At 44.5% G+C, this 23,272-nt stretch overlaps 1 protein-coding gene across 1 annotated transcript in view; it reads left to right on the forward strand.

Moving 5' to 3' along the window:
- The window catches only part of SRSF12 (serine and arginine rich splicing factor 12), a 94,812-nt gene extending 73,476 nt beyond the window's left edge, over nt 1-21,336 (forward strand). Inside the window, exon 5 of the mRNA XM_086926661.1 lies at nt 20,138-21,336. Within this exon, the coding sequence (XP_086782787.1) occupies nt 20,138-20,426 (289 nt within the window). The 3' untranslated portion in view covers nt 20,427-21,336. The remainder of the gene's footprint in view (nt 1-20,137) is intronic.
- The last annotated feature ends 1,936 nt before the right edge of the window (nt 21,337-23,272 follow it).

Consider the following 23,272-nt stretch of genomic DNA (forward strand, 5'->3'; position numbering starts at 1 on the left):
TCTACCGCAGAAAACAGCAGATGACGCGACAGCCCCCATATGTGCAAGTTGATCAAAGCCACATTTACATCCCCATCTATGATAACGATCTTTAAAAGGAAGACTCTTTTCTTTTTACTGTGCCACTCCAGACTCCCATTCAAATCCATTTACAAACTATTGGAAGCTTCACCCCACTCAAGACTTGTTGGCTTCAGTTGGTTGTCTTTTAGAAGCAAGGTGTTAATGCATTTCAACACATGTGGGGGGGGCGTGCTATACACGCTGCCCACACACATCTTGATTTTTGTTTTTTTTTGCAATGTAGAGGTACCCTAAATACAAAACAAAACTGTGCTTTACTGGTAACCTACGTGGACATACCTAGGAAGGTGCTGTTTACTAACAGTTACTAAAAAGTTACCATAACTTACGCTGCAGAGTGGCGCGCTGAGCTCTCCAACATAGCTTAAAACATTGCAAAAGCCAATTGCTGTGGCCAAAAACTGAATAACCTGAATACTTCATTGGAGAGGTAGGTCCTCTCTACATACCTTCTATGGGACTCTGCAATTACTTCATTTTGGTGTAGACACATAGGCTTGGCCCTTACAAATGCCTAAGATCATTTGGCTGACTATAGGCAGAAATATGTTGGCATGAGAATATTACCAATTTAGAGACTCATAGGTTGTCATACCCATATTTGCCTCCTGAGTGTACCAGTTGGTGTTTTTAAACAAGCCTAGGATACCACCTGAATAAAGGATACTTTGTGGCTTATCCTAAGGCGCTTTTCAACCTTGAAAATGGATCCAAATATTTTATCCAGAAAAATCTATTTCTAAGAAATCCCTCAGGCCAGCCACCCCCCTTCCCTCCCTTGAGGTAGACTCCACCATGGTGGTAATATCTTACCGGGAGGAGGTGGCAAAAAGCATGTCACATTACATGAGTGAGCCAACCTTGTTCAATTCTTGGAATTGCCCTCGCCCAGTGAGTTAAAATTTTAGTAGGTAGCTACAAAGACATAAGGTTTTTTTTTTTGCTCATTACCAATGAGGTTTGGAGAAAACCCAGGGTGTAGTATCAATTATTGGTGTTGTGATTCTATGAGCAAGAGCAGGCATAAGCCCACTATTGCTCTTTTTCTCTCCTTTTGTGTGTTGTAGTCACTACCAAGCTTGTCTCAATAGTCCCACATGCAGTCGTAGACTGATCTCTGCTCATGAGGTCCCCAACAAACCTGCACCCTCCAGCTCAACACCACTTTAACTCAGACCCAGGGCTTGCAAGCCACAGCCACCCTCGTCCAGCACAGACTGATCCAGCATCTACAGAGTAAATGGATTGATGGGCTAGTAAATAAGTAGGGAGATGGAATGATCACTTTGTAAATCTAGCCAGTGGTAAATTGTACCCTCCGGTGCTGCATTTTGAGTGGTGGTTCTTATCCTCTACTCTTCTGTTTTCTGTTTAAGGGAGGCCTTTTACATAACCCTCAGCCCTCTGGCATATTGATGGAATTGAAGGACACCATCATTCTGAGGCACACTTGTACCTTAAGGACCAAGAATCTCGGGAGAAACTGCATCTATGGAATTTCTAGTTGGATTTTGTCAAATTTGGTTAACCAAGAGCATATTGTGTTTTCCCCAGTAGTTTCAGGGATTAAACTACTAGCAGTATAGCTGTGATGGCAGCTTTATCAGGAGTCCTGAGATATATAAAGTAGTCTCATTGAATTTTATAGTCAGACATTCTGCAGGTATTACTCTTAAATTGTGACTGTTGTGATAACTCAGGATTGGAAAAGTACCTCTGACTTTTTTTTTAAAATATATTTTTAATTTCCTTTTTGCACACATTGTACATTGTATCATTTTACATAGTACGTCAAGCATAAACGTTATACATATACAGTACAAATTCATAACATCATATTCATTACAATGTATTATAGCGCCCGAACCTTCTGGGCCTATAAAACAGCAAAACCGATAACCACCACAACCAAAAAATAGAGTATGACAATGCAAACGTGTGGTGATTTAGCTAGCTCAATGTAGACCCAGTCCCTCCTTCCAGCTAGTTACGGGCTCCCATATTCTCAGACCTAACATACTCCCTCTCCTGCCTTTCCGTGCATATGTTTTTCTCTAAATTATAGGCTGCCAACAGATCAGCCAACCATATTTGCATTGCCGGAGGATTTTTATCCAGCCAAGCCCTAGCTATGGTTAACCTATACACTGCCATTGCGATAAACATAAATTCCCTCTGCGTGTTATCAACTTATGGACAGATCCCCAGCAGAATCCAGGTGGGAGTGAGTGTTTGTATACCCAATGATCTACCCAGAAAGCCCTCTATATCTCTGATCAGCGTATGTAATTGGGGACAGGTAGCAAAAATATGAACGCTATCTGCTTCAAGAGAATTGCAACGAGGACAGGAGATACCCGTAGTGCCACCCCACATTGCTATCCTAGCTGGGGTAAAGTACAGTGAATATAGGGTTTTATAGTGTTGAGACTGTAGGGGGGATGATCAAAGGATTGTACGGCCCAGATCCAATGATTCTCGAAACCAATCTGGTTCACCGCCCAATTTCTCAGCCCATTTGTTACAGTATTTTTCCATGTCATCAGATTTCCCTTTTACCAAATTTGCATAGAAGGATCGGATCGTGCGATCCCCAGAAAGCTTCATTTCCTCCAGAATCTTATTCCTACCAAATCCGGCTGGCCCACCCTGCTTATTACTTAAACTCCTGAGCTGGAGGTATTTAAAGAAACCCCTTCTGTCAATGCCATATTTATTAGTTAATTCTACAAACTGTACCACCCCCTCTGAGTCTATCAAATCACCAATCTGTACAATGCCCTTGTCTGCCCACCCTGCCATTGTTGAATCTGCAAAAACTACCAGAGGGAATGACCTGTTCTTATACAACCTAGTGTATCTGTTGTATCTCCCTAATCCTAATTTTTTTAAAAAGGCATTCCACATCTTGACGGCTGCGCTGACAGTCTTGAACCTTGTCCTCTTGAAGTATCCAAAATCAATGCAATTTAAAAAAAACAATTTTCTGCTTCTGCCCTCAAGACTGCTGTATAGACTTCCGTGGAGAAGCTTGTAACTTTTTGATCAAGACCACCTCCAATCAGTCCCTGCATATACTGTATGGCTGCTGCCCAATAATAAAGTCTAAAATCAGGGGCACCCCACCCTCCCCTCTCTCTCGGGAGGGAGATAAACCTATAGGCCCTTCGTGTCTTACCATGCGCCCAAATTTATTGAAAATTACCTCCAATGCGTTGAACCATCTAGCTTCAAAATATAAAGGGATGGACCTAAAAAAATAAAGACACTGCAGCATGATGAACATCTTTATAACATTAGTGCAGCCCACAAGCGATAGATGCAAATTATTCATCCTCTCCAGGTCTGTTTTTACCCTGGACATTAGTGGGGCCGTATTATTTTCGGCCATATTATTTTCTACCATAATATCAAGATTTTCCGAGATTGCCACTCCCAGATATACTGCCGAACCAACAACCCTTGTATCGTTGCACCTTGAATATCTATTTTCCACTATCTGTGTCTTAGATCTATTCAGACTGTATCCAGAGACCTGCCCAAACAGCGTCGGTTTCCACCTCCCTAATAGCCTGTGTCTGGTTGGGTGTCAAAATGGCCACATCATCGGCGTAAGCCAAAGATTTTACCATGCAGCCATTTACCCTCATTGACGGGATCTCTGGATTCCTTTCTAACCTACGCAGGAGTGGATCCAGATAAAGCAAAAACAGCAGGGTGGATGAAGGGCAACCTTGCCTAGTTCCCCTACTGATCTTAACTGCTGCAGAATGCCCCCTATTGACCCTGATCTTAGCTGTTGGTTCTTTATATAAAGTCTGTATAGCCTTTATATAGCCTTCACCTATGCCACTCCACCTCATAGCTAGCCATAAGTAGTACCAGGAGACCCTGTCGAACGCCTTCTCCGCGTCTAGGAACAACGCTGCCATAGGGTACCCTTGTTGTGAGGGGCTTACCAAACACTCAATGACCCCCGATAGTCTCTTTGCCAACATATTTTAATATATTTTTGCATCGGCATTCATTAATGTGATCGGCCTGTACGAGCCTGGTGCCGTCGGACGTTTCTCTTTTTTTGCTATCATATCTGCCCCTCCCTCCCCCCCCCCCCCCCCCCCCCCCTATGACTAAGGAATCGATTCCCCCCTCTGTGCCTGTAACATAATGTTAAGCATATCCACTAGGAGCACTGCTTGAAATACTTAAAAAAAAAAACTCCACCGGAATCTGATCCGGACCTGCTGCCTTACCCGAGGGGAGGCTACCCAGAGCTGAAATAAGTTCCTCTAATTGGAATATAGCGTCTAGCCCCTCCTTATCTTCCTAGGGCATGAAGGGGGGGGGGGGGGGAAGTAGTAGTGTCAGATGCATATAAATCTGTATAAAATTGCCTGAAGACTTCCCTCACGAGGTCTGCATCAGTGTCAGAATTACCCTGGGCGTCTATGATCTCCTTGATGTCAGATGTAACTACTCTCTGCCTAGTTCGTATAGCTAAAATATGGCCCACTCTCTCACTTAGCTCATATGCATTCTCCTTTTTAACCAGATAGTACTCTGCTGTTTTCTTGGCGATTCCTTCTAAGGTTTCTGTTCTGAGCGCTATAACTTTAAGCAAGTGTTGATCCAGCGGGGAATGCTGCTGTATAGCTACCCCCCTGACCCCAGCCTTAAAGGCGTCCCATACCACCCCTGGTGATGCTGTCCCTCTATTGATGTCTCAGAAGCACTTAATCAATGCTTCCATATATACCCGGTGTGCCTGATCCTGCAATAATGCTCGTTCGAAAGACCACTGTGCATCTCTTCTTTGGACCTGGCCCTAATTTATTGTCGGTACTAATGGGCTATGATCTGATATAATCCGGGGTTGCCTCTCAATTTTTGAGCCAGGAATCCGAATTGGAAATCAAAAAATAATCCAGCCTAACCATAACTTTGTGGGGGGCCGCGAAAAAAGTGCTGCCATCTAGATACGGATGCAACTTAACCCAGGGATCCCCCATAGAATTGTGTAATACCATATCTGAGAGTGCTCTGTATGTCTTCTTTTTCCTCCCTAGGTAGTCTCCCTGGTTGCGCCAATGAACTAACTGGGTCATGTAAATTAAATTACCGCAACAAACAGGCCACTGCGCCAACTCAGCGTCCAAAAACTGAAAAACATCTGGGTCATCCTCCGTGGATCCATAAATTGTGACCAGCGTTCTAATCCCTCCTTTGAAATCTAGTTCCAGTAACACCCACCTCCCCCATTGATCCTTTCTTCCTTTTCACAATCACATCTCTGCTTCTCCCCAGGACTGCCACCCCCTTTGTTTTGGTCCCCTGCTTGGAGTTTGCTAATACTGCAAACCCCAATTGCTCCATAAGATATGCCTTTACTCCCTCTATGTGGGTTTCCTGGAGGCAAACCAGATACAAGCGTAATGTTTTAAGTAATGCAGCCACTCTAAGTCTTTTATTCACTTCGTTAAGCCTACAGACATTTATCGAGGCAATTCTACAGGCCATTAGAATACATCAACTACCCTGCCAGTAGAAATACCGGTTCATTAAACGTATACTGCAACTGCCCATTGCTATCTTTTATGTACTGTGTAACCTGTGCACTAATCCGTACAAAAATGTGCAGAACCAACCAAAATACACCATAAATTTGAGTACCTTTTACCCCCCCATGCCACCCGTAACCCCCCTACCCTTCCCACCCCTCCTGCACCCCCCCACCCCCTCCCCCTTACGGGCAAATAGGTCAAGTGACCTATGTGTGGCCGCTTTGGACTGCTACAATAGCATCCCTCTCCCTCCTACCCCACTGCTGTGCTGTGCTGTCCCCTAAGTTCCCACTACCTGACCGACCCCCCCCCCCCCCCCCCCCCCCCCCCCCAAGGCATTATACCCACATTCTTAACCACCCTTTATTCCTACAACCAACAAAACGTCAAGAGCGGCCTTATACACATACATGATTACATCATATTAACCACCCTTTTGACTTTTGAGCTCTTCCAAGAATTGCTGAGCTTCAATTTCCGAGGAGAACATCCTTACTCTCCCCTTTACGATTACCTTGAGCCTGGCAGGGAATCGGAGGTACGCTTCTGAACCTAGAGCCTGAAAAGGTGCAATCATCTAGCTGAGCTTCCATCTCCTTTCTACTGTGATGTGACAAAAATCTGGCCTAGAAAAGAAGGTGGTGCCCTCAAATGACCGCCTGCTGTCTGGTCTCGCCTTGTCCATAATTTCCTGTTTCAACAAAAAGTTCCCTATATTCACTATAATTGCCCTGGGCAAGGTCTCCTGGCTTCCCCCCCCCCCCCCCCCCCCCCCGCCTCCTTCCTTCAGCGTGAATGAGAACCTATGTGCCCTCTGTACCTCCTTCTGCCACTCAAATTCCGGAAATGCCCCCTTTAGCAAATTCACCACAAATTACCTGGTGTCCTGCCCTTCTGTCCCTTCTGCCACACCCAAAAGTCTAACATTGTTCCGCCTCTGGCGATTTTCGAAATCTTCCATTTTCCACCACATATCCTCTGCCAATTTCTCCTGCTCTGATTTGAACGACTGCCAGCTCCCAACATCGTCCTCCAACTTGCCAGTTCGCTCCTCAACCTCCGTTACTCTATCAGCTATTTCATCATAGAGCTTGTTCATTTTCCTCAGTGTGTTCTGGATTGTCTTTGAAGCCTGTCTTGCTCTCCGACTTTCCGACCTTGCCTCTCCTTGCATCTGCTTAAGGGTGTGAAATAACAGCTCAAAAGAATCGCGTTGGGGTGAGGTCTCATGGGGGGGCTTCCACAGCGTTGTCATCATCCTGATAAACCTGAGAGGTTGCAGAGTAATCCCAGACTAGTCGTTTTTCAAGGCCCGCGGGAGACCCAGAGGCGTGCCTCCTTGGTTTGGATGCCCTTTTCCTCTGTGTAGACTCTACCTGAGGTGCTAGACCCGGAGTCTAATTCCTCCTCTGAGCTCCCTTCGCTGGTTTGGACTGATTCTGAGTCCTCGTTAAGGGGAAAAAACCACTCCCCCTCTACTGAGCCACCATTGCACCTTTCCGACACCTCTCGAACAATGTTATTTGGAGTATTACCTTTATTGGCCAGGCTAACACTGCTGCCCCAAGTGCTAACAGATTGCCTCAGGGATTTCATTTCCGCCTTCATCAACATTAAGGCCCCCAACATGTCGGCGTTCCCCAGCTCAGTCAAGCTCAACCCCCCTCCGTTTTCTACGCCTACCATGCCAGGAGCGGGCTCTTTTCCACCGAGAGTCAGTCCTGCCGTGTGAGCCTCCGCCAACGATACGGCTTCTAAGCCTGAGCCGAGGCCAGGCCGTTGCCTAGCAACCATGCTCTGTGCGTCCACGGCTTCCTCTGACGTTCTTTCCAGCTTTCCCTCCGATCCATCGCTTTGTCCCGGCGTCTTCGGGTTGAATACTTCCGTTAAGGTGGGTTGCCGCATGCCAGCTTCTTTACCCTTTAATTTATCGCTTACTTTTCCTGCCTTGTCAGCGATCACACTCCGAGTCTCCGACGTGCTGTCCTGCACACCACTCGCACTTGCCTTGCCCCGCACCTCCACTTTCTTTTTTGTGAGGGGAGCTAAAGTTTTGCGGATTGTACCGAGGGAACGTGCCGACGCACTCCCAGTTGCTGCCTCCTCGCCCGTTACAGCTACCACACTGGACTTTGTCGTAGATAGATCCGACTGATCCTTTGGCTTCTCTTGCCCCTTCTCCTGCCTTACCGGCTGTGAAGGCATCTTAATCACTTGCTGCTGTTTCTTCTTCGCTCCAACCGCACTCATCAGCCTGGCAAACTTTTCCTTTGACCAGACCCAGCTCGGTCCATACGGGCAGAATTTCTTCCTGACAGCGTTACACTCCTTCAGTCCCGCATACCACCAGTGTTCAAGGCCATCAGGGGCGCACAGCATCCTGCTAGATTCTCACTCCATAGAACGTACTAGGTGGGAGAGGGAATAGGTACGACTGCTCACCACAACCCTACAGCGGCCATCTTGCCCTGCTCTCCCCGCTGCAGTACCTCTGACTTTTTGTTTAAAAAAATATATCCATGTATTTAAATTAGTGAACATCTTAAAGTTATTCTCCCTTATTGACTACCTTTTGGTACTGCATTCAGAACTTGTCAAAGAATTCATCCTGTACTAAACGGAGAAAGGAATTTGACACATGCACATATTCAGATTTAAAAGCGATCTATCCAGACTCCCTGCTTGTCAGAATTTATATTTTTCAAATGTGCAGATCCAAAAGTTAATGCCATGTGTAATGGTGTTTGGGTGGGGTGGTGATATTGGTATTCCGAAAGGTCTAATAGTGCTCTGGGATGCTCCTTAGTGGTGGGGAATCAAATCATTAGGAAATATTACTGGGATGTGCTTCTCCCAGCATGATAGGAGTGACCTCCATATCCCCAAGGTGGTTTCAGGGAGAGAGGGGCGATCCTATTGGAGGCCCAAATAATGACATGAGGTAATAAGCAATATAGGCATGGGCTGGAAACAGACTGTCAATATGGACTGGAGGGTGCGTACGCTAGCACTTCGAGAAGGGCTGGGCCGTGGAAATTGGCAATCATGGTATTTGGACTCCAGTACATTGAGCATACTTAACAGCTGACGTACTGTCCAGGGTAGTCACTGGGGCAGTACGGAAGGCTACTACTACCACCCGCGATTGCCGCTTACCTCCTTTAAAAAAAAAAAAAATCTCTACTCTGTTCTTTTGCCTATTTTAGCCCACTTCCTTCCATCTCTCTAAATTTGGATCTGTACTGTTTCGAAGTGCCATGCTGGACAGATAGGAGGAGGGAATGGAAAGATAATTCATGTAATCTCAATTAGTGGGAACAATCCTTTGAAATTCTTTTTGATTGTCACCGGTTTATTGCTTCCGTGTAGGACTGCATCCGACCTTTCGCTGCGTACATGTATGGATGAACAGTGCTCATCTTGTACATTGACCTCAATAAAATCAATGGAGAAATGTTAAAAATATATGTTCGAGGCATATGAGCTGTGGATGATATGCTTTAGCATAGATCGCCATCTGGTGTTGAGTCCGGATTTTTGCACTTTGTTTTTGTTTGAAGAAGTCTTGTAGTCACGAGGTAGGTGAATCCTCCTTTTGGTGATAGTGTGCTTGGGCATCGACTCCATCCTTAGATTGTTTTTTTCCGCCATTTGGTTTGGATGTGTATTACTGCGATCCGGTTCAATGTCGTTTTCGGACCCCTTTGACACACAATCCACTACCCTCAATGGTACTGTTATAGATCGCGGTTTCTCACTTCGGAAAACTTTCCGTCGGAAAACTCAAGGCAGGCCATCAGGCATACCCGTGCCGACCCTGCTATCAGTCAATGGAATGGACTCCATTTAAGCTATGTCCTGGGTGTCATGCTAAATTTCCATGCACCTACTTGTACAAAGTGTACAGCCTCTGCTTGTCACCATAACACAACGAGAGGGACTGCAAAACGTGTCAATCATTTCAATCGAAAAAGACAATTCGTGATAGTCTGGCTCGACACAACGAGATGAAACATCAGAGCGATGCTGTTCCGGACATCTTCAACCAGCCATGCCGAGACGCTGAAACCGAACGTCTGCTAATACAGCACCGCAACTACCTTGAACGAATACGGCCAGGGACGGGTAAACAGTGGATTACCGGAACCGTTTTGTGGACAAGATATACAAAGTCCATGAAAACGTGAAAAGATAAGGGAAGAGAGATACTGCAATATTTTTAAGAACTATGTCGGAGTGAACAAATGAATAGCAAAAAACTAGCGTGATTATAGAGGGAACCCCTGAACGCAACACACCAAAAAGATTTGCAGCGCCCTGAAGAAACTCCTTGGTAGGGAGTGAAACGCGTTGGCTGAACTCGTTACATATTTTACTGATGACGTGTATTTTAGTTGGATAAAGATAAAGAACATTTTTCTACTTATTTCTTCTTGGACTTCTATTTTGGTGCGCCCCCATGAGCATTTAAAAACTGATTCTACTCCGATGTTGACAAATCCTTGTCTTGACTTTTTGCCTTGTTTGACCCACATATACAAGTTTACAAGGGCAGTGGATCAGGTAAATTACATCACTACTGTTGCAATTGGTGAAATGTTTACATTCAATGGTGACTTCATCAAACACAAAAGATTTACCTTCAATGGTGAATTCAGACATTATATGAACCACATTTAACATGCCCTACTAGCGGTATTTGGTTCCATAGGGAGTCTATTGTGCTTAAATTTGGTGGGTTAGGAAGAGCAGCACGAACCAAATGATCTTTCAAATTAGAACTTTTTTTGTAGGCAAATAGAGGGCGGTCATAATGCAGAGTACCTGCATTGAGAGTAGGCCAGTGTCTCAGTATACTTTTTTTCAGTTGATTGGATACAGGAGAGAAAGTGGTTACACACGCCAATCTTGTGGTGGACTCTTTTTCTTTAGGACAGAGGAGCGCTTCCCTAGGGCAATACCAGGCACGTTTGACTGCTGTTCTTACCAGTCTATTTGGGTAGCCCCTGTGCTTGAGTTTGGCTGATAGGACAGCGACCTCTTTAAAATAGTCTTCCTTGGCATAGCAATTCCTTCTTAAGCGGAGGAACTGTGAATAGGGTAGCGAGTCTCTAAGAGCTCTGGGGTGATTACTGTTATAAGATAAGTGTGTTCCTCTCTGTAGGTTTGCGGTGCAGTCTAGTGTGTAAATGGCCATCAAGATGATATATATTGAGGTCCAGAAAGGGGATGGATTCGGTATCAATGGCACTAGTGAATGTGAGCCCACAACAGTTGTTGTTTAGCCAGTGAATGAATTGATTCAAGTTGCCGGCATCACTGTTCCAGATTAAAAAAATATCATCGATATACTGCTTCCAAATCACGATATTTGATGAAAATGGATTAGAAGCTGTTAGGATGGAGTTGGTCTCTATTTGGTCCATGAACAATATTGCCAGATTGGGGGCAAAAACAGCCCCCATGGAAGTTCCCTTAATCTGTTGGTAGTATTGCTGGTCAAAGGTGAAGAAATTTCTGGTTAGGCAGATTTCCAACAGTTGCAGTATAAAGACAGTAGGGACACAGTGTGGTCTAGGCCTGGTGTCAAGGATATCACGTATGACCAACAGGGCAGCAGTCTGGGGGATATTTGTGTACAAGGACTCCACGTCCATTGTACACAGCAGCTGGTTGCCTGCACTAAAGGGTAAATCCTCAATGAAATTGACCATGGCCATGCTGCCCTTAACATAGCATTGGGTGTCAAGTACGAAGTCCTTGATAAAATAGTTCACAAATTTGCCCAGAGGCTCAAGGATCGAGCCACAACCGGATACGATTGGGCGTCCTGGCGGTGCACTGATGTTTTTATGTATTTTAGGCAAAGTGTAAATTACAGGCATTCGAGGTGATTTAATGTTAAGGAATTGGTGTTCTTTTTGGTTAATGATCCCTAAATCAAGAGCCTCTGTGGTCGCTTTCAGAATGGTTGTCTGTAATTCCTTTGTAGGTTTGGTGGGGAGTCTCATATAATGGTCCGTATTGGCTAGCTGTCTCAAAATTTCAGCAGTGTATTCATCCCTGTTCTGTAAAACAATACCTCCGCCCTTATCTGCACTTTTAATGACAAGGCTTCCTAGGTTTTTAAGCGAGTTAATAGCTTTCTTCTCTGCCAGTGGTAGATTATAGGGAATACATTTTTTCTGATCTTTCAGATTGCTAAGGTCATTAGTAACTAATTTTTCAAAAGTAATCACCTCTGGGGGCACCATGGATGCTGTAGGAAGAAAGGTAGAAGGGGGTCTAAATGGAGTGTCAGACACAGCCATTGGTGTAGGATTCAATTGGAAAAAGGCATCCAAACGCACCTTTCTATAAAATCTGAGAAGTTCAGTTTGGAGCTCTAAAAAATCAGTGCGGATAGTAGGTACGAATGAGGCCTTTGCTGAGCAGTGAAGATTCAACAATGGAGAGATTGTGTGCAGACAGATTAAATATGGGGATAGATTGGGAATCATTCATTGTGGAATCTACCATTTGTAGAATTTCTGTCTTGTCTGTCGTTCGCCCGGAGGGTTGTGCCAACGAGGAACCCTTTTCCCTTTCCCCCTGGCCGGAGTATTGGATTGTCCTCTGTCTAAAAAATTATTCCTGTTTTGGGCAGGGTTTCTATTGAGGGGCCAGAGTTGTCACTAGAGTCTGAATTCTCAGATAGGTCAGCCGAGGAATCAGAGAAACCAACCAATGTTTGGCGTTGATTGAACCTACCCCAAGGTCTTGAGTTGCGGGGGTTAGAGTAAGAACGGTCCAAGTAAAAATCTTTCTGAAGATATGGGTACGCGGACTCAGTGTGAAAGGACTTGATGTCTTTTTTTACTTTGTTAGTCTTTTTATTCTGCTCGATTCTTTGAAACTCATCAAATGTATCCAGCTCTGTTATCAGAAAGCGAATAAGACCTAAGGGGGTAAGCCTAAGGCTCATTCTACCAGGGGCAAGGCAGCTACAACAGCTTTGCTTCGGAATGTTCCCATTGCAGAGATCTGCAGGGTGGCCACTTAAAAGTCGGTCCACACCATTGCTAAGCATTACTGTCTGGACTCTGATGCCAGGGCAGATGCTCAGGTTGGGCAGGCTTCGCTGCGGAATTTGTTCGCACAATAGTGGTGTCTATTTTTCTCCACCGCCGGGTTGTTTTTGGATGGGCTTGCCATTCTATTCACTAGATTATGACTATGCACAGAGATCCCGTACTACAGAAGGAGTAGTTTCTTACCTGTAACTCCGGTTCTATAGTAGGGGTATCTCTGTTACAGTCATAAGCGCCCGCCCTCCTCCCCGGTGGAGAAAATGGTACTGTAATGTATGCTACAGGCCTTGCTTTATGCACCGTCAAAAAGAACAAAGTAAAGGAAGGGGCTGTGCATGCTGGGATACCGAGGGTCTCTAGAGTTCCTTAAAGGCACGGTATCTCTTTTCCAGACACATAATGGCAGACTATGGAGGCTTGTCTGTCAATCCCTTCCTCTCTATCATTCCAAGGATTTGGTGAGGGAAGGAAAGTTTCTCTGAGTGAAACTTGACAAATTGTATTAAATGTGTTGTTGGCGTTATATCCCTGGCATTTCTAGCTGAAGTACTGGACAGTGTAGCCTTGTAGGTACAGGCTGCATTATTGTCTTTAATTTTCTCTTAAGTGTCTATGCAGGACTGTAATGAAGACAGCTTAAGAGATTATTTTTGATTGCTCCAGGGTCCGCGCACATGGGCGGGACTATTCACTAGATTATGACTATAACAGATACCCCTACTACAAAACTGTTACAGGTAAGAAACTACTCCTTCAAATGTGTCCCCCACAGGAATGCTTTGCACGTCAGTGGAACCAGGCTCAAGGTCCATTATCAGATCTGGTGGTGTTAGATGGCCGTATTCCTCGCTCACTGATTGGGGAGCTCCTCTCCAAAAACATACCATTCAGGGCGTGTGGACTTCACAACAAAAACTACACATAAACCATCTTGAACTGCGAGTATTTTTTTCTAGCATTGAAAGCCTTTCAACTTCATCTAGTAGGCAAAGCTCTCCTGGTTCGCACCGACATGACTGGGTTGTACGACATACAAAAGCAAGGGGGACGCGCTCTCACAGCTAGCACACCCCATCTGGAGATGGGCCATACCTCAAAAATAACCAATTTTCAGATCTGCTCAGTCAACAACGGTAAGGTATAACACAATGGGGTAACCCAGTGTCCCTCCGAGCCTGAGTGAATATATAACAAGATATTCTAAGTTAAACAAAGTAATTGTTGCTCCCCTACAGAGCCATTTTAGCTTGTTATACAGTTGTCAACGACAGCAGATAAACGAATGGGAACTTGCCCCTCAAGTTCTTCTCCCATTCTTCCAAATGTGGGGCTTCCCAGAATGCCTAAACTTTGTGTCCAGGCATTCACACCCATTGTCCTAAGGCAATAACTATTGATGAATTGGTCAGGGATATTTGCTTACGCTTTTCATCCTCTCACACTCATTCCGTTACTGGTTCAGAAACTCAAACAGCACTCCCTGAAGCTCATCATAGTTGCTCCCCCAGGGGCCCGACAACCCTGGTTCACGATCCTGTTGGAGCGATCAGTAGTTCCTCACCAAAAACGACACCTACCCCCCCCCCCCCCCCCCCCCGGTTTCTTACTCGGAACGATGGAGAGAGAGAGAAGACATCCAGATCACAATCCGCTCAACCTTGCGATCTGGCACCTGAAATCCTAGAGTTTGGCTACCTTAATCTTCCACCAGTCTGAATGTTATCGAAGAGGCTAGTCGCCCTACCACAAGAGCATGCTACTCAGCAAAGTGGAAGAGGTTTGATGTTTACTGTAACAATCAGACTGATCCACTAGATGCTTCGATCCAAGACGTCATTTAGCTATTACATCTACAATATTCTAATTTAGCGTACACATCTATACGCTTGCGTCTCGCTGCAATAGCTGCATATCTGCAAAATAATTAGCACTTGTCTCTTTTTTAGAGTATCCGCTATTAAACCTTTTATGGAAGGACTTGAAAGAATCATTTCCCCCCCCCCCCCCACCCAATTACTTGTGATCACCTGAGGCGGAAGCCGGGGGCATTTTCTCTTGCTAAAGCTATTCTTAACCTATCTTGCGTGAGAGTGTGTGAAATTTAGCTTTTAACTGTTTGTGTGGTGATTTACGACCTCCTGCAGTCACGCTGACCGGCATATTTTAAAAGTGTATATATCTTAATTGTTTGCTTTTAATTACCGGACACTGACCTCCTGCATGTTTTGACGAGATCTAGTCGTCACAGGGGTCCCGGTCTTCAGTCCTTTACCGGTGCAGCCGAGCACAGCGCTCTCGCCGGCTGGGTAATACGGAACCGCCATCTTGGGGGGAGGCAGGGTAGCGTTCCAGCTCCTGGACGCCTCCCGCCCTCCCTCACTACATAAGGTGTGCTGGTGACACTTCATTGAGATTACTTGTTTTCCCCTGAGGCGGAAGCCGGGGGCATTTTCTCTTGCTAAAGCTATTCTTAACCTATCTTGCGTGAGTGTGTGAAATTTAGCTTTTAACTGTTTGTGTGGTGATTTACGACCTCCTGCAGTCACGCTGACCGGCATATTTTAAAAGTGTATATATCTTAATTGTTTGCTTTTAATTACCGGACACTGACCTCCTGCATGTTTTGACGAGATCTAGTCGTCACAGGGGTCCCGGTCTTCAGTCCTTTACCGGTGCAGCCGAGCACAGCGCTCTCGCCGGCTGGGTAATACGGAACCGCCATCTTGGGGGGAGGCAGGGTAGCGTTCCAACTCCTGGACGCCTTCCACCCTCCTCCCACCCCCTCAGCTGGATATCGATATAAGGAAGGGACTTTCCCGTCCGCGCAGCGGGCGGGCGCGCCTAAGGCAAGCCCGTCTGCGCCCGTCCGCGCCCAGCGCCAGAACCCCTGCTCCACTTGCCTCAAAAATTCGTTGGTCATCACAACAATTGCTTCACCTCCGTCATGCTACCTGTGTTCCCATCACCTGCTGTAACACCTCCAACCTAGAAAATACTGCATACTTCTGCCCTCAGTGCAACTTCTCCCTTCCTTTAGTACCTAAAGCTTCGCTACTACACTCAACTATCAATGTTCAGCCACCCACCATTTTAAAGGCCGCATTACTTAATTGCAGATCCCTCCCAGCCCACGCCCATGACATCTGGCTATCTCTTGATACCCACAATTGGGATTTGTTTCTTACCGAAACGTGGATAAAAGACTCCTCCAAACCGGATATCACCTTAGCTACTCCCCCTGGCTATTGTTTCACTGGCATCAATCGAGACAATTCTAAGACTGGAGGGGGTCTTGCGATTATCGCTAAATCCCATCTCAAATTTAATCTCACAAAAATCCCCAACTTGGGCCTCATGGAAGCCGCTTACTTTACAATAATGGACCCCGCTGGTACCATCTGCGCGGGCATACTAGTCTATAACCCCCCTGCTGTTACTTCCTCCTCCCTTACTACTTTGATGCATTCTATCGCTGATTTCTCGCTCAAGCACCCTCATTTTACTGTATTAGGAGACTTTAATGTTCACATCGACAATCCTTCCTGCACACTTGCATCCTCTGTTAGATACCTTACAAGGACTCACCCTGCCCCAATTAGTAATAGGCCCGACTCATATAGCAGGCCATACACTTGACCTCATCTTTTCTAACCTTCCTTCCCTCTTTACCCTTCCCCCCACTCCTTTGACTTGGACCGATCACTTCCTTTTTCTTTTTCGGCCCCCTCCCCTTCTCCCCCTATTCCCCTTAATCGAGGTATAGGGCGTAAATGGACTAAAGTTACTTGTGACTCCTTGGAGGGTCATTTTCATTTCCACCTAAATCAACAAAATGACCTCAATTCAGAAATTTTGAGACTGAACTCTTCTCTCTCCGATGCACTTGACTTGGTTTCCCCTCTTGCCCCTGTCACTTCCTCCAGATCCCGTCCCTCTGCCCCCTGGTTTTCTCCTCTGCTTCGCGCGGAGAAGAGCAAGTGTAAGCGGTTGGAACGTAAATGGAGACTCAACTATGATCCTTCAGCTAAATCTGCTTACAAATCTGCCCTGAATACATTCCACAAACTTAAACGCTCCTCTATGAGAGCCTACTTTTCCAATCTTATTCAGCAGGCGCAGAATTCCTCTAAAACTCTTTTTTCCATTGTAAAAGACTTAGTTCACCCCTCTGCTTCAAAATCCCTTTGTACTCCTTCACAAGATCATTGTAACGGATTGTCTGATTTCTTTCAAGAGAAGATAGTTAAACTCTCCTCTTCCTTTGCAGCGACGATTCCGGATCACCCAGACGATTACCTATTTCCCCCCTCCTGCTCTTTTAATTCTTTGAGCGAGCTAACTCCAGACCTTGCGTTAGCTTTGCTATACAATGTCAAGTCTGGTTCCCCCCTGGACCCTGTCTCGGCCAAAGTCATGGGCACTCTTGCCCCTATCCTAGTGAACCCGTTTCTTTCCATCTGGAATGCCTCTCTGTCACTTGGCCATTTCCCCTCAGTTTGGAAACAGGCCAGGCTGGTTCCCATTCTGAAAAAACCTGGTGCTGACCCTTTACTTTTTAGCAACTACCGACCCATCTCGCTCTTGCCTAAACCTGCTAAGATCCTGGAGAAGGTGGTACAGAAACAAGTGGCACTGTACCTAGAGTCAAACCAGTTGCTACATGATTCTCAGTCCGGCTTTAGGTCCGGCTATAGTACTGAGACTGCACTGCTTGAAGTCGCTGAAATCATCAGGGAATCAGTGGATAGAGGCGAGGAGGCCATGCTGGTCCTCCTCGACCTATCTGCTGCTTTTGATACTGTCTCCCATAAAATTCTTACCACCCGCCTACAACAGCTAGGGGTTGGTGGGACAGTGTTGGCCTGGATCACCTCTTTCTTGTCTAGTCGTTCTCAAAGGGTTATGATTCACCCTTTTGAATCCGAGGACAAACCCCTCCTATGCGGAGTGCCCCAGGGCTCCGCATTGAGCCCACTATTGTTTAATGCTTATGTGGCTCCTCTGGCCAAGGTAGTTGAGTCTTGGGGGGTCAGGGTGGTCTCTTATGCTGACGATACTCAGCTTATTTTCTCATTTCGAGACCACTCTGACTCCCTCTTCTCCAATTTTAGAAACTGCCTTGGTAACATCTGTACCTGGATGTCAGCTAATCATCTTGCTCTTAATACCGATAAAACGGAGGTTCTTTTCTTCAGTAAGAAATCTCCCCCTCCTGCAATCCTTTGGTGGCCTTCCATCCTGAGTCCCCCTCCTACTCCTGTGCAGGCAGCACGTAATCTCGGCTTCATTTTTGACAATTCCTTGTCGGGAAGAGCTCAAGTCAATAAAGTGGTAGGGTCCTGTTTCTCCAAATTACGTATGATCAGAAAAATCGTCCCCTTCCTCCCTCAATCTTCACGTAAAACTGTGGTTCAGGCTCTTATCACCACCCATCTAGACTATGCCAACAGTCTATATGCAGGTGTCCCCCTCTACCTCATTGATCGCCTGCAAATAGTCCAAAATGCGGCGGCCCGGCTTATCGGTAACATCCCTGCCCGTACTTCAGTCAGAGCCTACTGTGAAGAGCTTCACTGGCTCCCCATTTTACGACGCATTGATTTTTAAAATTCTGATCCTGACATTTCGGGCTATACATGGAATTGGCCCGTTATACCTGAGAAAGCGTCTCAAAATTTCTGTCTCAGCTAGACATCTTAGATCCAACAATCTGCGTCTGCTGATGGTTCCTAGATTTAAGCTTGCTCGGACTGGCGGCAGATCTTTCACCGTCACTGCCGCCAAGCTCTGGAACAGTCTCCCCCTTGACCTCAGGTTCTGCGAATCCGAGCCAATCTTCCGTAGCAAACTTAAGACCTGGCTGTTCACTAAGCGGTAGGATCGGGCTCGATCAAATCAAATTATCGCTTTTTCAGTCCCTCTGTGTGATATGATTCTGGCTTCTCTCTATGGGGACAATCATGTAATTTTAGCACCGGGACACCTCCGACGGAGGTAGCTGTGCGCTCTATAAACTTCATAAATAAATCCCCCGGACTTACACCTTCTCCAGTGTGGAATCTTAACATAGTCCTTACAAGACTCATGGGTCCATCCTTTGAGCCATTGCACAAATGTGAAATACAATTTCTTATCTGGAAGGTGGCTTTACTTATAGCCATCATTTCTCTAAGAAGAGTCTGAGCTTCAGGCACTAACCATAGAGGACCATTTTTGCAAATACACCAAAACAGTGGTTCTTAGGACTAACTCCAAATTTTTGCCTTAGGTCATCTCTGCCTTTCGTATCAACCAGTCTTTTGAGTTGCCTGGGTTCTTCCCTCACCCATATTCAGTGGCAGAATGTGCCCTTCACACATTAGATTTCAAGAGAGCATTACTATACTACATAGAAAGAACAAAACCTTTTTAAGAAAACCAAATAACTTTTTGTTGCTTTTGCTCCACCATATAAAGGCAATCCCATATCAAAGCAGGCATTGCAAGGTGGATAGTAAAGTGCATTCAAATATGCTACATTAAAGCTAAACGCACATTAACCGTTCCCCCCCCCCTCCCTTATCGAGCACACTACTCTCAAACTAGGGGCTTCTATGGCATTCTTAAGAAATATACCCATAGATGACATCTGCAAAGCTGCAACATGGTCTACACCACACATTTTCACAAAACATTATTGTGTGAATGTGTTGGCTAAACAAGCTAGTGTGGGCCAGGCAGTTTTACGAACTCTATTTCAAATTACTGCAACAGCTACAGGTTAGCCACCGCTTCAGAAATAACAGCTTTATAGTCTGTGCTAAAGCATATGCGCTACAGCTCATATGCCTCGAACGGAAAACGCTACTTACCCAGTATGCATCTGTTCTTGGCATATAGGGCAGTTGTCATATGCGCCCACCTGCCTCCCAGGTACCTCTTTACCTGTTGCAGTGATATCTTACTTAGATACAATTTACATGGACATCTACATTTACTACTTTACTAACTCCATCACCCTTTATGGCAAAACAATCTAAGGATGGAGGTGATGCCCGTGTGCAGTAACACCGAAAGGAGTTACCTACCTCGTTACTAAATGACTTCTTGGAACAAAAACAAAGTGCAAACATCTGGATCCAACACCAGATGGCGATCTATGCCTCTACAGCTCTGTATGCCAATAACCAATGCATACTTGGTAAGTAGCATTTTCCATAGCTATTACTGTTTGAGAACTATGGTTACGATTAAAATAGCTTTTCTAAATTTGTGATACTTTGTGGTGGTGAAAAGTAAAAACCAGTCTTAAACCTATATTCTTTCTGATTCAAAGATACTTGCATCTTAAATCAGCATTTTGATTTAGCATATATATATTGATTTACTTAAAATCCTTTTTGCATTCTTTTAAATTCTATAACGATCTGAAATCATTCACAGGTCAAGGCGCAGAAGGTATTCTTGCAGCCAGTCCAGATCCCGCTCAAGGGGACGATCAAGAACGCCTAAAAGAAGCTCGTGGTCTAAAGGTCATTCCAAGTCCAGGTCAAGATCTCGGTCACAACCGCGAAAATCCTCCTCCGGAACAAAGTCACGATCACATCGAAGGCATTCAGATTCCGCAAGATCTCACTCTAAATCTCCACACGAGAATTTCAATTCAGATCACAAGTCTCATAACAAGAAAAATGCGAGACACTCCAGTTCCCGATCAAGATCACGGAGCTAAGGCACAAAGCTTGTCGTCAGGCAGTGTCTCAAGATTGATAGACTGATTCCATTAAAGTTTTAATGGTGTGTGCTTTGAATATAGTCTTGGGACAAATGTGTCAAAAACAAATCCTTCAAGGTTTTCTGCATATGTTTTTGCCTGGAGTATCTGAGTACAACTGAAATGTAATCCACTGTCCTCCCTATCAGGTACACTGTAAAATTCAGTAAAACTTTTGTTAAAAAGAAAGCAATAGAAATTTTGCTCCACTTTCCGAGATGTTTGAAAGTATCCAGCGAGGCATGCTGTCTAGGTCATTGTCTTATGATATATATATTAAAGCAAAGTGCACTGTACTTTTCCAATTTAGGAGGCAAATAATTATTTGATTACAGATTGCTTATTTTGCATTTAGATAAATCACCAACTTTTAAGTGCTTCACCTCTGTACTATGTATGTAAAGCATTATCTATTCTCCATTGTGGTTGCAATCTTAAACATCATAGTAACCCTTGGCTACCATATTTTTGTTTTGAAAAACGGTCATGTCTTTTAGAATTTGCTATCGAAGCACTGCAGCTATTAATTTCGGGATATTGCCTGACAATAAATGTAAAAGTGGAAGAATAAAACACGGCATTATATATTTTTCTCCTTAGTAGCTGTAGATTTGAAACTGCTTTTTCCTCAGAGGGGTTTTATTTTTTAGTGATGAGTAATGTCTGAGGAAAACATTTGTCAGTGCATGCAAATATTCTTTTTTTTAATTCCTGCATGTTTTTGTTCTTTCCCTCCACAAGTTGAGCATACTTTATTCCCTAGCTCTTAAGCAGGGAATACTTTTCATAGGAAATTGAGGTGGAAGGGTTGACACAACAGTAGTATTTGTGTGTACATAATAAAAATAAAACGTGCATTTTAATATGACTGATTTTTCTATTTACTTCCAGTTTTTCTATTATCCTATTTGAATGATGTCCTTTTCCAGTGGTAGGGTGCCTGATTCATTGTGGGGGTGAATTAGTTCATTTTCATACTGTGATACAGATGTATGCAGAAGTAAAAAGACAAATGGGACGGGCAAGCTGTAACAAAATAATTTGTCATTGGCCTCCACTATTTATGGTGGGGCAATATTTGATCATTTATGAAAACCCTTAGTAGTTCTGATTTCTAACCTGGGTTGTTCATTGACAGTCGTAACCCTGCATTGTGCTGGGGTCCTGGTATACGTTTGACAAATAGCTCTTCTGGGAGAAAACAAAACTGTTCTATCTCTGCATAAGTCTATCAAAAGTAGAAATTAACAGAATTTGGTTTCTTTTCCATATGAAGTTGTTTGTAACAAGAAGACTCCATTATAGGGAATCATTTACGGGTGCGCACCAAGTAATTTCATTGCATAGAAAGAAATCGATCATGCTGTTCTCAATTATTTTTTTTATCCGGATTTTGACAAATCTGCAGTTTGAAATAGTATTGCTTTTTTATTGTAATCAGAATTCCTAAGCCACTCTAACGCTTTCACTCAATCTATAGTTTTTTCAAGGCTGAATTTGCAGTAATTAATTCGGCTGTAAATAGTGTCGGCAGTCAATAGAATATTGCCTCTAGTAACTTTTATGACTGATGGGCCTGTAAACATTCAGCTTGTAAGAGAGGAGAAGAATGGGTAAAGATGCCAAAGTGTTTGACTAAGCTTGTGTGCCCTCCTACTTGATGCAAAGAAAAGAAGTCTGAATGATGACACTTTAATTTTGGATCTGGCGATGGATAGTGAAAAGCTGGTCGGCTAGCATTTTTGGAATTTGTCATAATAAAGAGCAGCATTATTATAAAAATGGATGTTTGTAATTTCTTTATTAAAAAAGGACTGTTAAATGTTTCCTCTAGTTTTGCAAACACCCGGATCAGTTATTCTCAAATTAGATAGTCAGCCTTTTCACTTTTAAATCATTTCCTGCCATCTTATATGTGATGGAGCATAACAAGCAGTATGAAGCACCTTGGATCTTCCCAGGTGAACTGCTTACATGCCTTGTGCTGAATCCGTTTTCACATCCATGAAAACCCTTTAAAAATAAAATGAAGGAAATGTCTATTTAGACCAAAAATTGACCAAGCTGAAAAAACCCTGACTGTTGCGCTCTGACAGATAATTGCATTGATCATGCTCTCAAGTGTTTCTGACAGTGCTAGCCAGAGCACATTGGATGTCTTGTCTAGAGTGGTAAAACGATGACAAAAGCTAGTTTATTTTAAATCTGTATCGGTCTCCAGATGCCAGACGGACCCAGAAACTTAAAACCTCTCATGTTGCCGGTAAGAGGTGCTGGCTTCGTATTGACCCTGGAATAGGCTTCAGATGTGGATCAGAACATCCGTCTACAGAGTTGAGTTATCCTCATAAACTATTCTGTGCCAGATGTCCCTTCCTAAACATTCGGGCGTTAAGTCCTGTAGGGACAGTGAGGGCTAGAGGTTTATCATTAACACACACTTGGTCAGCCTTTGGTGGCTTGGCTCACACATGACTCCTGATCATGCGAATCCTGTCTTGGCATGCATCCAAAGGCCATCCAAGAACGGGAAGTTAAGCTTTTTATGGCCCTGGCCAGAGACTACAAAGGTACTCCAGGACATGTTCTAAATCACCCTTGACACATTTTTCTGGTTGTAGGCGAAGAAAACAAACCCAAACACTCCAAAGTTAAGTCACCCAAACAATCTGACCCCAGTAGGATCTTTGTCCTCTTGAGTTGCAGCTGGTTCCTATGGAGCCGGCTTACCCCTCTCTGAGAGGCTCTGATCCACACCCTGCCTTGTAGCCACTCCAATTTCCTCAACCCACCTTGGAGTTAAC

The sequence above is a fragment of the Lissotriton vulgaris genome, chromosome 6 (assembly GCF_964263255.1).
Source record: "Lissotriton vulgaris chromosome 6, aLisVul1.2, whole genome shotgun sequence".
NCBI classification, from domain to species: domain Eukaryota; kingdom Metazoa; phylum Chordata; class Amphibia; order Caudata; family Salamandridae; genus Lissotriton; species Lissotriton vulgaris.